Source organism: Salmo trutta, chromosome 16 (genome assembly GCF_901001165.1).
Source record: "Salmo trutta chromosome 16, fSalTru1.1, whole genome shotgun sequence".
Classification (NCBI taxonomy): domain Eukaryota; kingdom Metazoa; phylum Chordata; class Actinopteri; order Salmoniformes; family Salmonidae; genus Salmo; species Salmo trutta.
The window spans coordinates 33,078,441-33,096,493 of NC_042972.1; the positions used below are offsets into that span (position 1 = coordinate 33,078,441).

General features: G+C 46.1%; 1 protein-coding gene and 1 pseudogene across 1 annotated transcript; one reads left to right on the forward strand and one right to left on the reverse strand.

Annotated features, from left to right (window-relative positions):
* Positions 1 to 3,949: 3,949 nt before the first annotated feature.
* Positions 3,950 to 9,839, reverse strand: LOC115150583 (poly(U)-specific endoribonuclease). The gene is made up of 9 exons (XM_029694029.1): positions 9,735 to 9,839; positions 9,070 to 9,192; positions 8,353 to 8,481; positions 7,791 to 7,965; positions 5,740 to 5,945; positions 5,217 to 5,330; positions 4,989 to 5,095; positions 4,715 to 4,857; positions 3,950 to 4,516 (listed from the first exon to the last, which is right to left on the reverse strand). The coding sequence occupies exons 1-9, from the start codon at positions 9,790 to 9,792 to the stop codon at positions 4,402 to 4,404; spliced, it is 1,170 nt and encodes a 389-aa protein (XP_029549889.1). The 5' UTR covers positions 9,793 to 9,839; the 3' UTR covers positions 3,950 to 4,401.
* A 5,909-nt stretch (positions 9,840 to 15,748) lies between these two features.
* Positions 15,749 to 17,777, forward strand: LOC115149868 (elongation factor Ts, mitochondrial-like; annotated as a pseudogene).
* Positions 17,778 to 18,053: the final 276 nt, after the last annotated feature.

Sequence of the window (18,053 nt, forward strand, 5' to 3'; positions counted from 1 at the left end):
ATGCGCTGCCTCCACTTATCCAGCACCATTTCAACTTCAACATCATCTAATCACCTCTGCTTAGTCTAATAAAGTGGCAACTAAAATATACCAAAAACTATTTAGTCCAGTCATCAATAGCTAAATAAGTTGTGCCTGTCCATGGTACTGATTTCTGTGTGTATGTGTGTGTGCTTACAAGTAGAACAAAAACATGCTGACTCACACTAGTTGTAGAGAAACGCCAGCAAATCCATACTCCCCTTTCATGTTGCCTAAATGGTCTATGATACTGTCATACAGTAGTACATACTTTTAGTTTTTAGTATCCTAGGCTACCTGGCAAAAATGCTTGCTTGCTAGCCTGACTTCCTTACATGGGCAACGATGCGCCAGGCCAGCTAGACTGGTGTTTTGCGTGTACTATTTAATGAAGCTGCCAGTTGAGGACTTGTGAGGCGTCTCTTTCTCAAACTAGACACTCTAATGTACTTGTCCTCTAGCTCAGTTGTGCACCGGGGCCTCCCACTCCTCTTTCTATTCTGGTTAGAGCCAGTTTGCACTGTTCTGTGAAGGGAGTAGTACACAGCATTGTACGAGATCTTCAGTTTCTTGGCAATTTCTCGCATGGAATAGCCTTCATTTCTCAGAACAAGAAAAGACCAACAAGTTTCAGAAGAAAGTTCTTTGTTTCTGGCCATTTTGAGCCTGTAATTGAACCCACAAATGCTGATGCTCCAGAAACTCAACTTGTCTAAAGAAGGCCAGTTTTATTGCTTCTTTAATCAACACAACAGTTTTCATCTGTGCTAACAGAATTGCAAAAGGGTTTTCTAATGATCAATTAGCCTTTTAAAATGATACACTTGGATTAGCTAACACAACGTGCCATTGGAACACAGGAGTGATAATGGGCCTCTGTACACCTTTGTAGATATTCCATTAAAAATGAGCCATTTCCAGCTACAATAGTCATTTACAAAATTAACAATGTCTACACTTTATTTTTGATCAATTTGATGTTACTTTAATGGACAAAAAAAAAGTTTTTCTTTAAAAAACAAAGACATTTCTAAGTGACACCAAACTTTTGAACAGTAGTGTACATTCAGCCTCTTGAGAATTGAAGGACATTTATGAAACACAGAGAGACAGACGAAAGATAAATTATTTAGTATGTCTTTTTTTTCGTTTTTCTTCATCCATTTTTTTGGGAGGCCTGGCTTCCCTTGGCATCCATGAATACACGCTACTGTCTCTGTATAGACTTTACATTCAATAGATACAGCGTGTGATTGTGTGAGGGACAGATAGAAAGACATTGAGGAAAGTGCTACCATCCCATGAGAAAAAGAATCACATGTGCTCGTGTTGGAGAGGTGGGGAGTGAGGGGTTGCATGGGGGGACTGTCTGTGCACCCAATGGATGTGTCGCACACTCCCAAGCCGACCCCCCCAATCTCCCTCACGTCCCCCTGGGTCCCGCCTGTCCTACTCCACACCTGCAGCCCAGAATGGGAATAATTTAGCCAGGCCTTGCTCTTCCCCAGAGTGGGAATAACCTGGAAATATCCTATCTGAGGCCTCACACTTCCAAATAGCCTCACTTTGGCAGACACCTGAGAAAACGATGGGTAACACAGATTAAGAGAAAATAAAGACATCATTTATCTGGAGCAGAATAAAGCTGGAGCAAAATAAAGCAGGATAAATATCCCTATGTCACAAGTGGTAAAAATGTAGCTATGATTGCTGTCATGTCCCCTGGTCCCCTTAGTGTTGGTCATGCACTATGAACTTCTCTGACAGATGGCTCATACTTCCTTCCTCTCCCCCCTTTTCTCTCATTAACTATCTGATAGTGGCTCAGCACTTCTCATCTGACCTAACGTTGATCCCTAAGGACCCTCCCTACTCACCTTGTGTAGGTATGTTTGTATGTTTGCTTGAGAGAGCAGGGGCTTCAGCTGCAGAAAGCAGAACACAATCCCCACTTTCTAACACACAAACACACACAAACACACACACATACACCCCCCTAGGCACACGACCTCTTCCTGAATCCCCAGCAGTCCTGTTTACAATTACAGTGGGGAGAGGGGGCTGTGTCCATCTGTCAGACTGGGAGTCCTATGAGAGATCCCAATACCCCAGTGAGGCAGGAGGAGAGAGCACGTTTGTGAGTGTGTGCGTGTGCGTGTGTGTGTGTGCGTGTGTGCGTGCGCGTGTGTTTGTTGGTGGAGGGTTGGTTATTGGGGGTCATGATTGGTCTGGAAAGACTGCATGTGTAATTATAATTAGGCCTAAGTTTTAAATGCTTTTATTCACAATATCACGTATCAGAAATTATGCTATTACAATTATGCTATGTGTAAAATTGATTTTCTTTTACATTTTATTTGACAATAACATATCACAATCACCACTTGACATAATACTTGTGGCCCTCATTGTCCCATCACCTAAATTCTCTTCAAACACTTTTAATGTTCTGAATAGGAACGACAATAGGCTCATCATATTGTTAATTATAGAGCATTCAGAAAGACAAACAGACCTCCAGAGAATGAAAGTTACTCTGAGTTTCATGGTCCCTGATCAGCTTGGAAGTTCCACTAAGCAACACTTGAACCTCTCTCCAACCCAAGCCCTAAACAGTCTGGTGATCTGGACCATGTGTCCTTATACCAACCATCCCATTGATGAGGCCGCTCCACAGGGCCACAAAAATAGATACCCCCCAGCTACACCCCAAACCCCCTTAACCCTTCCCTTAACCCTCCCTTGGCCCCCTGCAGTGCATGCTCATTGGCCGACCGCCTTCAGGCGTCCCTTTTCCACGGGCCCATTGTCTGGCCCAGTAAGCTGCTTTGTTTCTGCGTGGGCAGCTGGACCATCCCGCTCAGCCATTAGCCACGACACGCTAAAGAGAGCGGGATAATATAATTACAAAACAAAAGTCAGGTGGCTAGTAGTTCTGCCAGGGGGAGCCCATTTGGGGGTCTATGTGTGGAGGGGTTGGCGGGTGGCCAGCTATAATTAGATTATGAAGTTTTGAGAGCGACAAAAGAAACAATTGAATATTTTTCTCTCTCTTGCCCCAGTGTGGTTTAATTTGATTCCATCTTGGGTTCAAAAAGAGAGGACATTTACTCTTCTAATTTTCAGTCACCGGCCCAGAAAATGTAATATGGTCTGACAAAACTGACCTGGAGAAATTCCTCACAGAGCATATCTCTCTTGTCAAATTGATGTGAGACTGAGACTGTTTGTGGAGGCCCAAATCAGATGAATTCCTGAAAGGTGGTGTTTTTAGCATGAAGTCACTGGCCTTGTGTTCTCGCTTGGCACGGACGCTAACATACCGGGGGACAATGGGATCTAAAGCAGATCCATCTCCTCTAATACTTTCTTTAAACAGGGGTGCAAGCGTGTGTCCCTGTCCTGCCGGCAGACCCAGAGTTTATCCCGTTAGTCACCCTGGATGAGTGAAAGGGTAAACTCGATCTCCCCATCCCAGCTGGAAGCAGCCTTACACACAGGCAGATCCACACACCCAGCTGGGGTGGGACAGCTGATAGGAAAAGGTTTAGCTAGTGGGTACTGTTTGAGTAGGTCAAGCAGAATAGGATCTGCTAAACCTGTTTTTGTTTCTATTCGTTTACATTTTTTTGTTGGTGAGGGGTGCAGGAGACCGCATTTGGTTTTTGTTTGGGTAAGACAGTAAGCGATTGTGTCATATACACACATGCTTTAGTGGTGGGCTGTCACCATTGTGCCGGCTCTAGGGGCGTGTAAATGCCCATTTTCAGCCCCGTTGGGCATAGTTTGAGCATGCCCTCAGAAGTGCATAGGATTCTCATACCCTACACATGTTTTCATTGCTTGACTAACTGCTTGGTGTTGGACTATTCTTGATCATCTTGGACACGTTCTGGCAAATGTGATTGTAAAACATTACAACCTGAACTTGTTTTTGGGTTCACCTGATTTATTAGAATCTTCATTCTTTGAGAATAAAATAATCCCAATTGTACAAATAATCATGAGCAGAAATGTCAAGAGTCCCAATATTGAATGGTATGTCACCTTCGCTTTATTACTACAAAATGTATGCACTCACTACTGTAAGCTGCTCTTGATAAGAGCGTCTGCTAAATTACCAAATTGTAAATTGTAAAATTACAACATCTATGTTTTGCACCTACATTTATAGTGAGACAATACATTCATACTATATTAATTTAAATTAGGATTAATTGTCCCATTGACCAAAATGTGACTCTTTGACAAATACAAGTTCTGATTGAAATGCTCCTGCGTGTCAGGACTAAAAGTGGACTTTGTTTAGTTTGATGAGGGATGTGATGACAGACTGTTGGTAGCTTGTTGAATGCTGAGTGGCCACTGTGTGCTTCAGTTCTAGGGCGTGGCAGGGAAGGCGGAGCCGATGTACTTCTTCCCATTCCCATAGGAGGATTTATCCCAGGTGTAGGTCTGGATCACCAGTGACTTCCCTCCAAGGCTCAGTTTACACCTGCACACAGAAAACCAGATGAAAACACAACATACAATGGCAACAAGCACACACTCACATAATGAGCGATCACATGACACACGTTCCAAAATGGATGGAAGTGCAGAACAGCAATGGCTATGTATTGTGTGTGCATCATCTTTGGTAGATCATGAAAAAGGAATGAACCACACACACACACATGAATGGAGTACTCACTGTTTTCCTGGACGGGTGATGTAGCAGAGACTGTACACGGCCAAGTCGAACTCAGGACTGCAGCCAATGATGGAAGAACCAACCTGCTTGAAGTAGCCATCCCACATAAACTGCATCCCCAGAACATCAGGGTGGGAAGTCCACTGAGAGAGAGAGAGAATGACAGAGAGAGAGAGAGGTCTCAGTCAAATCTCCATTTTTGGAGACTTTGTGTTATGATTATGTTATGATTACAGAGTTGTGTTGTGAATGTGATGGTTTGTTTGGTGCTTACAGGTCCATCGAAGCTGTGGCTGTAGTAGTCAATTAGACCCTGTTTCTCCAGCCGGTAGAACTGAAGCCAGTTGTGGAAGCCAGATATCTTCCCACCTTTAATCTCACCTAGAATAACACAGATACACTTTATAAACACACACACACATGTTTGCACACTAACAAAACTAGATACGCACCACACTTTTACACATACACAAGCACAGACATACACACACACATATCATACCTGCAAAAATGTGCTCAAAGCCGCTGGAGTCCATCTTGCCAGCGTAGCGGGAGTAGAGGCCGAACCACATCATCTTCAGGTCATGGAGGAACTCCTCCTCTGAGCTGTAGCGTCCTGGGGAAGAGAGAACAGCAAACTGACACATTACACATGGAGATAGATCCAAACAACATTCCTTACTCCAGGAGTATGGAGTGTATTGGGGATTTTCAAGTCCCTCAGTCGAGCACCTGATTCACTTTTTTGTTCAAGCTGAGCTGAAGCGCAGTTGGGTACACCTTCTTTACATGGAGATAGATGTTTGGACATCATCAGAGATAGTGAGCAATATTGAGATAGAAATATGAAGGGGTGGTATCATAGATATACTGTAACATGAACTGTAGGTGTAAGCTAGGAAGGTACTGTATGTGATAAGTATGGCATATTAATGATAGATGGGCTCTTAGAGACGTGATGATGATATAAAGACTGGCTTATGCTATCTCAGTAGGCCACAGAGTGGATGTCTATACTACCATACCCTTGGTGAAGAGGAAGGCGTAGAGCTCTCTGCCCAGCTCGGTGTTGGACATGGCCTCCCTGAGGAAGGTATCCTGCTCAGCCAGCTGCTGGGGGGTGAAGTCCTCTGTGGTGCCTGTGTTTCTCTCGTAGTTGTCCAGCAGGGCCATGAAGGCAGCATACGATGGCTTGGAGAACAGAGACGCCTCGTCCAGGTACTTGAACAAACTGGATGGAAGAAAACACAGCCAGGACACACATTACCAGTCAAAAGTTTGGACACACCTACTCATTCAAGGGTTTTTCTTTATTTTTACTAGTTTCTACATTGTAGAATAATAGTGAAGACATCAAAACTATGAAATAACACATATGGAATCATGTAGTAACCAAAAGAGTGTTACACAAATATATTTTATATTTGAGATTCTTCAAAGTAGCCACCCTTTGCCTTGATGACTGCATTGCACACTCTTGGCATTCTCTCAACCAGCTTCATGAGGAATGCTTTTCCAACAGTCTTGAAGGAGTTTCCACATATGCTGAGCACCTGTTGCCTGCTTTTCCTTAACTCTGCGATCCAACTCATCCCAAACCATCTCAATTGGGTTGATGTCGGGTGATTGCGGAGGCCAGGTCATCTGATGCAGCGCTCCATCACTCTCCTTCTTGATCAAATAGCCCTTACACAGCCTGGAGGTGTGTTGGATCATTGTCCTGTTGAAAAACAAATTAAAGTCCCACTAAGCGCAAACCAGATGGGAAAGCGTATCGCTGCAGAATACTGTGGTAGCCATGCTGGTTAAGTATACCTTGAATGCTAAATAAATCACAGACAATGTCACCAGCAAAGCACCCCCACACCATCACACCTCCTCCTCCATGCTTCATGGTGGGAACCACACATGCAGAGATCATCCATTCACCTACTCTGCGTCTCACAAAGATACGGCAGTTGGAACCAAAAATGTCAAATTTGGACTCATCAGACCAAAGGACAGATTTCCACCGGTCTAGTGCCCATTGTTCATGTTTCTTGCCCAAGCAAGTCTCTTCTTCTTATTGGTGTCCTTTAGTAGTGGTTTCTTTGCAGCAATTCAACCATGAAAGCCTGATTCAAGCAGTCTCCCCTGAACAGTTGATGTTGACATGTGTCTGTTACTTGAACTCTGTGAAGCATTTATTTGGGCTGCAATCTGAGGTGCAGTTAACTCTAATGAACGTATCCTCTGCAGTAGAGGAATCTCTGGGTCTTCCTTTCCTGTGGCGGTCATCATGAGAGCTAGTTTCATCATAGCGATTGATGGTTTTTGCGACTGTACTTCAAGAAACTTTCAAAGACTGACCTTCATGTCTTAAATTAATGATGGACTGTGATTTCTCTTTGCTTATTTGAGCTGTTCTTGCCCTAATATGGACTTGGTCTTTGACCAAATAGGGCTATCTTCTGTATACCACCCCTACCTTGTCACAACACAACTGACTGTCTCAAATGCATTAAGAAGGAAAGAAATTACACAAATTAACATTTAACATTTAACAAGGCACACCTGTTATTTGAAATACATTCCAGGTGACTGCCTCATGAAGCTGGTTGAGAGAATGCCAAGAGTGTGCAAAGCTGTCATCAAGGCAAAGGGTGGCTACTTTGAAGAATCTCAAATATAAAATATATTTGTTTAACACTTTTTTGGTTACTACATGATTCCATATGTGTTATTTCATAGTTTTGATGTCTTCACTGTTATTCTACAATGTAGAAAATAGTAAAAATAAAGAAAAACCCTTGAATGAGTAGGTGTGTCCAAACTTTTGACTGGTACTGTATATCTATACTGTAGGTCAGAGAGAGAGAAAGAGATAGAGCAGGGGGCAGAGAGTAGGGAGAGGTTGGACAGTGACAGGGAAAGAGGGATGAAGATATAAGGAGGGAGAAAGAGAGAGAAAAATAATATAAGAGAGAGACAGAAGAGAGGAATAATAGAACAAAGAGGTGGTTGGAAATGGAGAAGTAGAGAATGAAAGAGAAAAGAGAAACAAAATATAACAGTTTTTTTCAGGCAAGTATCTCACGGGCGTGGGGACAGGTCATTCTGGGAGCTGGTCTCGGAGTTGGGCACTCTGGCCTGGGAGTCAATGATCAGCTCTGACGCAGAGGGCTTGTTGGAGTCCAGAGCATACAGAGTCTCAGACATAGACTTGATCTCAGCATCAGTGATGTCACTGCCTCCATCTCCACCACCAGAGCCTAACAGACACATGAAAGGAACACTTTATTTTAGGTACTGCCACCATAGAACCTATAGAACCTATAGGTTACCACCCATAGAACAAACAGTATCAGAGACATGGGGAACAGTTTACATTAATAATCATTGTACTGCTGTAACATAGAGAAGTAGTGGCATCGCTTTAATAATATATAGGGCATTTAGTGCTGTTGTGGCTCATAAACTTGTTATTTTGTACACTACCGTTCAAAAGTTTGGGGTCACTTAGAAATGTCCTTGTTTTTAAAAGAAAAGCAAAAAAAAAAAAAAAAATGTTGTCAAACTTTTGAACGGTAGTGTACGTCAGGACAAATACCAAGGATATAATACTTTTGGTGTAACAGTTTGAGTAACAGTTAACTCACTTCCACAGAGGGAGGTGTAGTCGCTGCAGCAGTTGTTGTGGTCTCCACACTTGGTGTTGCAGTGGCACTTGTTCTGAGAGTTGTATTTCTCCCCACAGCGGCCCTGGCAGGACAATCCTGGAGCGGGTGCTAAGTGGAGAAGTCATTATTATTATGTTTTAGCTTAAATTGACATTTTAACATTAATGTGTAAGCTAGGACTTCGAACTGGAGTACTGTGTTTCACATAAGGAGCCGATTGAAGATTGTTGTGCTGTGCTTGATGAGCAACACTTTACATTGCACACCAATGACCTCTACTGGCCAAGCACACCAATGCATTCTCAAGCTGTAAAAAGACTGAGGGCACCCTGATTCAAACACTGGTGGTGAGCCATCTTGCCACCGTGGCCATCAGAAAGGCCAATGACTGACTACTGTCTAATATTGAGCTACATGTAGTATGTTGATTTTTACTTAGTTCACAAAGGTTGTGTAGTGAAGACTCTTTCACGTATGATGCAGGAGTATCTGAATGGTGCACTGTGATTGACCTCGACCACTATGTGAATTTCACCAGGTGTTGTGGTTAATTTTCCGAGATGGAAAGAAGGGCAGCTCAAACAGATAACAGATGAATAACTAACTGTGCCTAGGTGTAGTAGACCGTGGGATATGTTTCAGGGACATGGTTTTGTTTGCATGCCTCCAGATCAGAATGACACAGGCCCCTCTCACCATTACAGAGGGCTTCGTAGTCACTGCAGCAGTTGTCATACTGGGAGCACTTGGAGTTGCAGTGGCACTTGTTCTGAGAGTTGTACTTCTCGTCACAGCGGCCCTGGCAGGATGTGGATCCAGCTGGAGAAAAGGAACAAAAGTGAAAAGTTCACACCCTGCTTCTGTTGACATGTAAAGACTAAGCTATGCTTTGTTTTGGCTATTTTGGTAAAGTTCATACACATTTTAACTAGGCATTGAGCCAATTAAGAAATCAATAATTTCCTAATGGATGATAAACTATTCTAACTATCTGACTTTCAAGGTGGAGCGCTTAGAATGCGGTTGGACACTAATTTATTGATCATTCTATGACACATATCTTTCAGGACAGCTTTGAAGGAGTTAACTCATAAAAAATAAAAATAAACTTACAGAGATGGTTGCTACTGTAACTGACATTTGCAGAGGCTTTCATAGTCAGACCAACAGTCTCCATAGCACTCACAGGCTGTGTTACACTGACAGGTTTTGTTAGGGTCTGCCCTACTCACAATGATAATATTATATTCTAACAGGTATATTACATTTAATTTCAAGTGATACTAATGAAGTTAACAAATAATAATTATCTAGTAGATTATCCTTTGCCCCATAACACCCCGAGGAGGGCTCATACTTACTGCTGTACCCCAGAAAGAACAGGGTCACAAGCAGAACAACAAGCAGAATGATCTTCATTATGGCCCAGCAAAGATCCAACAACTAGGTGCACTGTCCCAAAGATGGATTTCCTTATATAGCAAGCTAGCCGAGCCAAACAGAAGTTCCAGCATCCATGACAGCTCCTCCCTGTAGTCAGTCTTCCAATCATGTTAAGTACAGTAATCTGGGGTTAGCATTGGCAGCTACTACATATTGAGGATAGCATTTGTACTAGTTAGACCCAGTTTGAACATACTGTTCATAAATGTGTTTCCAATGTGTCCTCTTTTGTAACCCATTTGTTACGAAATATTTTTGTAAAACATATGACTATGACCTATTCAGTGGTTGATGTGGAAGGACGCTAGTGATGCATCCATACACAAAGGTTTGACATGGTGCAAATATGCTGAGGTGACATGGGAATAGGAGAACGGAGTTGTTTATAACGTTCCTAAAAAAATATAGAGTGGACTTGTATTAACTTGTAGGAGGGACGAAGTTAATGAATACTACAGGCACAGAGAAATTCCACACACTCACACCTGTTGAACACGTCTAGTTTTTAAAATAGCATCTTATCAGATTCTGTTGTGTTATAGAAACACCTGCCATGTTTTTTGTCTGCGTTCATGCATATTGCATATTAATAAACTGCATAAATGGATTACTGTATCATGATATAAATGTCTGAACCATTTCAAATGTGGTACTATGCCCATTAGGCATAATAATGCATAGATACTGACATATTGTGTGGATCTCTCACTTTCTACATATTTCTGCAAACAATGCTCTACTCCTTTTCCTGGACCTTTCCACTCAAAGTCTGAAATGGGCCAGTTATATTCGGTCGTTAGCCATCTGGTGTAGTTCACTTCCCATGGTTTCTGCAGTACAGCCTGTAGCACATCCAGAACACCTGCTGCCATTGTGCAATGTCATAGTGGAAAACTGTTTCAGCATTCAGCTCCATAGGCACGTGCCTTACAACAGGGGTCAATGTAAGTGCCCTTGGAAATACTGTGCAATGTAATGGTTGATGTTGTGATGTTGGGGCCTGTCACTGTGTAGAAGGAGCCCCACTGTATGTAAACAACTTGCCCCTCATAGCAGTATAGGCCAATGTGTGAAACAGTATCTCTCAAAATAAAAAACCTACAGTACAAGTAAAAAAATATGTAATAAAGAAAATAATAGACCAGATTCGTACCATCAAACTGTATCCCAAAGAAGTGCTGCCCTGTGTGCTAAGTGTGATATGCATTCCAGTACATTAGATGGCGCTAAACAAACACTATAGCTACATTTCCCAGCTCAACGAAAAATTTGTTTTCTAACAGTAAGTTTGGCCATGCCATGTTATATTTCACTATATTGTATCACCCCAATATATTGGTATCACTCGGAGGGATACATCCGAGGTGAGGATTTACAGATTTACTCCCGTGTACACCTGGTTCACGGCTCGGGTCCGCCCATATATATAGACCTCATGGCCGCGACACACGTTCTCTTTCATTTTCTCGGCGGACGTCCGTATGGTTTGAGGTACAAACTTTCATGGCCAGCCCCTCCTCTTGAGTGCTCCACTCGCTGCGCAGTTGATCTATGTCTTCCGCCCGTAGTTTGTCGTACTTGTGTTTCGTTAGCGTTACACTACGACTCTGTGTGCATCCATTAGTATGGTGGCTCTTGCTGCCACAAACTGTATTTACCTTACACAACTTGCCGACTGGCTTGTTCTATGTGTGTGTTGTGAATTGCTTTAACATGCTGCTCCCCGCGACGTAGGCACGGGTTCTCTGCTAATTACCCTGCAGGGTTTTTTTCTTGTTCTTTCCCTTGCAGAGTGTAAGAGTATCGTGGTGGGCTTTCACTACGTTGAGACATTAACTTTGGAGTTCCTTAATGGAGTAACTCCATCATATGGTGCTGTTTTTACTGCTTGGATATTAAACCGGCTAGGTAATATTGCAGTTGGCGTAAAACAAATAAATCAAATCCATTACCCAGTTGCTGTTTTTTTGTCTGCCTGCTTTTCCCACACGGGTCTTCCTCGTTTTTGCAGAGGTACTGGGTAATTTATCCCTCACCGGGTTCCTATTCCTCCAAGCGGGTCACGGCATAAGCTCTCCCAGGGCGTTGGACCCCTGCTCCGTGGCCTTGTTGGCTTGAGTGGGTCGGCCAGGCTCAGGCTGGGGACGTGCTCCCTGCCTCAGGAGTAGTGTGCCAGTGAGCTGTTAGTCCCTGTACTGGTCCCAGTACCCCTCCCAGGAAATGTGGCCGGAGCCACCGCAGGCAGAGCCCATCTGCTGCCAGTCCTGGACGGGGGCAGGAGATGGCTCTGCTGGGACCACCTTGAATGGAGGATGCATGCCCTGCGTCAGGAGGTTGATAGCTTCGATGGCGACGACAGCTGTTCCCTGTTGACCAGTGATAGGCTGTTCCTGGGGGACGATGCTGGCACTGTTCACCACCGTGAGCTGGGCTACCAGGCTGACAGGCCATCAGAAGCTGGCAGCGGGGCTTCATCGTCCCCAGTGGCTCGAGAGGCTATGAGTTGCCTACTCACTCAGGTAGCCACTGCACTGGACATCAAACTGGTGGACAGTGATGACTCTCCATCTGTCCCCATCTCTGCTGAGTTCCGCGAGGCCTTGCAGGAGAGCTGGGGGGACGACAGCGGGGAGGTGCACAGCATGCTGTGGAGGAACAACCTGTCAACCGTCACCGCCATAGGGATGTGCCTGGGAGACCCAGGCGCTCTGGGCACCAGAGGAGAGGCAGGCCCCGGCAAGATCCCTGACACACCCTTTCCCCGCCGCTTCACCCGGTCTCAAAGGGCAAAGTGGGAGGAGGGTGTGGAGTCCCCCTGGGTGTTGTCCACAATACTCGAGGGGTACCGAATCCAATTCTGGTGCTGGCCCCTGTCCTTCAGGGGCCTGAAGAAAAGTGAATTGGAAGAAAACCCTGCGGCTGGAGATCTCCTCACTCCTGGACAAGGGTGCCATCCACAGGATCGAGACATGAGAACAGCTAGGTGGGTTCTACTACACTTATTTTGTGGTCCCAAAAAGAGACGGAGGGTTTCAACCGGTTCTGGACCTCCACAACCTCAATGGGTATTTGAAGGTACTGAGGTTCCACATGCTGTCCCAAGCCTGCATGTTGCAGGCCATGTCCAGGGACCAGTGGTTTGTGGTGCTGGACCTGAGGGATGCGTACTTCCATGTTCCTGTTCACCCAGCTCATTGGCAGTACCTCCAATTCACTTTCGAAGGGACGGCTTATGAATTCATGGTTCTTCCCTTTGGCCTCTCCTTGGCACCCCACACTTTCACAAAGTGCATGGACACTGTCCTGGCACCTCTCACGTCCCAAGGATTGTTAATCCTCAATTACCTGGACGATTGGCTGATTTGTGCCCCAACCAGGACCCAGGTCCTGTCAAACAGAGACATGTTCCTGACCCACATCGGCAGGCTGGGCATTACTGTAAACGACAAGAAGAGTCATTGGCATGGAACTGGACTCAGTCCTCACAAGAGCACGCCTGCCCACCAGAAGGGTTCAGACGATCTTATCTTGCCTCGACCACTTTCGTCAGGTGCGGGTGGTATCCGCCCTGACCTGCCAACGCCTGTTGGGCTTGCTGATGGTGGCCTCATTGCTGATTCCCCTGGGCCTGCACCATCTCTGGCCTCTTCAACAGTGGTTCAACTCCCACCGGCTGCACCCGAAGTACCACCGTCACCGCCAGGTGCGGGTGAACGCTCAGTGCCTCAGGGCATTGTTGAGGTGGCGCTGTCGCTCTTTTCTCTCAGGTGGGGTGGAGATGCTGGGGATGTGCCGAAGGGATCTGGTCAACACAGACACCTCCCAGATTGGCTGGGGGGTGTGACCAAGGGCAGGTCAGCCAGCAGCTGTTGGCTACCCCCTTGGAGCGGCAGGCACATCACTACACTAGAGCTCTGAGCTGTACTGCTGGCCCTGCGGTCTTTCCTTCCATATCTGAAGGGAAGACATGTCCTGGTGAGAACGGACAACACCACAGTCGTGGCTTACATCAACCATCAGGGTGGACTGAGGTCCCACCGCCTCCATCTTATGGCATGGGAGCTCCTTCTCTGTGCTCAGGGACGTCTAGTGTCTCTAAGCGCAGCGCACGCACCTGGCATCCTGAATGTGGCAGCGGATATGCTGTCGAGGGACGGCCCACCACCTTTGGACTAGAGCCTACATCCCCAGGTGGTGCAGCAGTTCGGGAGGGCGCAGGTGGACCTGTTTGCCTCCCTGGACAATGCACACTGCCCCCAGTGGTACTCCATGTCGGAGCCACCAGGGCCTCTGGGCTTGGATGCTCTGGCTCACGATTGCTGACGCAGGCCGGGGGAACTCTGTGGCATCCGAGACCGCACCGCCTCAGTCTATGGGCTTGGCCGCTGAACGGCACCAATGGTCCATGTTAGGACAACAGGAGAATGTAATGAACACCATGCAGAGCGCAAGGGCACCGGCTACAACCTCAGCCTACCAGTTGCACTGGCGGTTGTTCTGCTCTTGTTGCACTGGTATTGAGGTTGTGCCCGAGTCATGTGGGGTGCAGTATGTCCTCCAATACCTGCAGTCTCGCATGGATGAGGGCTTGACAGCCTCTACACTGAGAGGGTATTTGGCAGCTATATCTGCCTGCCATGTGGGGTGGTTGGACAGGCCAGTGGGGCGCCATCCCTTGGTCTCCAGGTTTATGAGGGGGTTCGTCGCCTGCGTCCAGCTAGGACCCACTCAATGGAGAGCTGGGATCTGGATGTGGTCTTGGCAGCTTTGGAAAAGCCGCCTTTCGAACCGATGGAGTATGCCTCCCTGAAACACCTCTCGATGAAGGTGGCTTTTTTGGTAGCGATTACTTCCATGAAGAGGATGGGTGAGCTCCATGCTCTTTCGGTAAGTTCTGAGTGCTACTGGATGGACCCTGGTGGGAGGAGTATATTTCTCCGTCCCAACCCTTCATTCCTCCCGAAGGTTCTGTCAGACAAGCATGTGAACATCCCTTTTATCCTGTCTGCTTATGAACCCCCGGCAGTGGCGGGGGAGTCTGGGCCTCCCTCCGGCATGCTGTGCCCTGTGTGTGCACTGGCTGCCTATGTGGAGCGGACACGGTCAGTGAGAACGACAGACCAGCTCTTTGTCTACTATGGTGAGTCCTGGGGGATGGGCTATCAAAGCAGAGGCTCTCACTGGATTGTGGACACGATTACGACAGCATACCACCTGGCTGGCAGGCCAGTGCTTGCGATCTGTGGTGGCACATTCAACACGAGGTGTGGCTGTGTCCTGGGCTCTAATGGAGTGCCCCTCGCTGATATCTGTGCTGCAGTCAGCTAGGCTTCCTCTTGCACCTTTACGAGGGACTATCGGGTAAATGTGGCACCTCCGTCTGCGGTTGGTTCAGCGGTCCTGGATGTCACCTCCCCTTCTGGGGACTGTGCCGGGACTCCCCTTCCACATTGACGGCCTTTGCGTGTCGGTCCCGCACTGGAACTTTGCCACTGGCAAGCCAGGTCCCTCTAGCACCGACTAAATCTGGTATGGGTATACCAATATATTAGAGTGGTCCAATATAGTGAAACATAACGAAGATTACGTTTGTAACCACGGTTATGTGAGCTATATGGATCACGCCAATCCTCTACGGCGCTAGAGGCTCCTCAAATGATGTAGAGAACGTGTGTCGCGGTCATGGGGTCTACAGTATATATAGGGGCGGACCCCAGCCGTGACACAGGTGTACACAGGAGTAAATCTGTAAATCCTCACCTCGGATGTATTCCTCCATCACGGATTGATACCAATATATTGGAGTGATCCATATAGCTCACATAACCGTGGTTACATATGTAACCTTCGTTGTAGTACCCAGCGTGGTTCAATAACATTCCGTCTTTCATAAAGAGAAATGTTGAGCTTTGATTTGTAAAAATCTCCAAGAATGGCATTAACTTGTGTTTTCAGATCTACCAGAACAGTTCTCAAAGGTAGGCGAGAACAGCGTTCCCTGGCATCCCGACCCCAGCATCCTATTGATGGTTTTGCTTTCTGAACACAACCCCCCCCCCCCAAGATCTGCACCATTCAGCATGTACAGTCTTTACACACAGGATGTCCATTTCATGCTGCAGAGAAAGCTCTCCTTATGAAACTACGCAAAAGCACTGTTCATTAACTGCAAGAAATCATTGGAAAATGTGATAATGACATCACACAGGTAAACATGTCTTCTGTCTGCACAGTCTCACCGGCTAAGCATGGCAGGGATGGATGTCCAAAATTTGTCCTGGAGAGGTGGTGAATGTGCAAGATTTTGTTCCAGTCCAACAGTAATGAAAAATGTTGTTAGTAGTATGTTATGATTTAGTGCTAGGCTGGAGCAAAAGCCTGCCCTGCAGGGCCTGCACATACTGCCTGCCTCCTGGACCAGGAATGGGCAACCCCTGACTTAAATGTAATGTATATTTAGGATAGTGTGTGTAATGCCCCCTTTTTCTCCAACAAAGGCAGAGAGATGGTTACATGAGGAGGCAGGCCTGAGAGGGAAGGCCTGAGGGGGAAGGCCTGAGGGAGAAGCCAACAAGCTGGAGGGGAGGAGGGCCAAGGAGAGGCTGATCAGTCTGTTTGTAGGAGACAAAGCTGCTGTCATGGTGGAGGTAAGCAGATCTCATTCACTCAATAAGATCCTATCACTCATCCTCCTCAATGCTGTCTGCATGCAATTTAAGTTGAATGTTATGAAGTTTGACAGTCATCTTACTTTGTTTAGTTTGATAAAGGCTTTTGTGTAAACTTAAATATAGTAGTAGTTCCACTGTGATCAGAAGTATCTGTATCTCAATGTCCTCCATGTCTGTGTGTGCTGTAGGTGAACTGTGAAACAGACTTTGTTGCCCGTAATGAGAAGTTCCAGCAGCTGGTGAAGGATGTGGTGTTTGCCACCATGGCTCACCACCGCAGTAAAAACCAGAGTCAGACTGGATACGTGAAGGTATGACACATCACCACACCACCCCCACTCAGTAGCCACATCACCCTAGTATGCCTGTTGGAATATGTAAAATTGCATTTATCTTTGTTTGTTCCAGTGTCTCCTGGCAGCAGAAGACCTCTCTAAACTGAACTTGGGTGAAGGTGCTTCTCTGGCTGATCAGCTAGCTCTTACCGTAAGTGAGTGACTAATAAAAGTAGCCCAAACATTTTCAAATATGATTTGAAATGTATCAAAGAGGGTTTACTTGATTTGAACTTTGAGAGCCTCTATCTCCAGCATTATTTCTTGATTGAAAGTGCTTGGAAATGGAAGACTGCTCTGTTAGTGAAGTTGTGGTTTCCTGTCATTTCCTGCCCCGTCCCCTGTCAGGTTGTCTGGGTAAGAACATGTCAGTGAGGCGGGCGGTGATGGTGGGCTGCACATCAGCTACTACATCCACAGTGGCGTGGCAGGCCGGTCTGACATGGCCATGGGCGATACGGCGCCTTCGTGGTGTTCCAGGGGGGGCAAGGACGGGGCGCAGGACACCCTGGGGAGGAAGCTGGGGCAGCCTGTTGTGGGAGAGGCCCCCATATGCCTGGGCAGCACGGATGAGCTGCCCTGTCGGGACACGGGGACACGCCTGTTGCCCCAATCCTTCCTCCCTGACCCCAGTAGGACAGTTGCCCAGTACCTGACACAGCAGGGAGCCCGAGTTCTGGACTTTGTTCGCTTTCAGTGTTGGCAGGCGGGCAGTGATGGGGCATACTGAAAGGGAGAGGAGAGCATCTCAGAGACCTTACATGTTTTGTTATCTGCCTTTTTTGTTGTTTCTGAATTATGTCACAGAGCCGACGCTCAGTCGGTGTCATGCAAATGTACTCAACCAATTTCAGTGTCTCATGTTTAAATGCTGTATGTGAAGCCTAATATACATTGAGTATACAAAACATTAGGAACACCTTATCCCCCCAGCAATAAATATATTTGAAGCTCATTACCATGTCTGCTGTATATTTATTATGATCTTATCTCACTAATTTCTCACAAGATCATGTCTCCAGCTACAGTTAGCATTTTCATACCACACGATGGCGCACATGCTCAGTAATACATATGGCTCATAACAATCGTCTACATGAAAGCTTCAATGGAGGCAAAACTATTATCATTTCTGTTTTTCCCCCAGCACAGCATACATACACCGATATTCATTTATTCGCTTTTAAAGAATGGTCAAGATTCCAATCAATTAATGTTAAGACAGTGTTTT

Excerpts from the sequence above, each read along its gene's own strand:
- LOC115150583 (XM_029694029.1), bottom strand. The coding sequence starts at position 9,792 with ATGAAGATCATTCTGCTTGTTGTTCTGCTTGTGACCCTGTTCTTTCTG. Across the intron at positions 5,946-7,790 it reads AATGACCTGTCCCCACGCCC|TTTGTTCAAGTACCTGGACG; the intron begins GTGAGATACTTG and ends TCTTCCATCCAG. Across the intron at positions 4,517-4,714 it reads ATCACCCGTCCAGGAAAACA|GTGTAAACTGAGCCTTGGAG; the intron begins GTGAGTACTCCA and ends TTCTGTGTGCAG.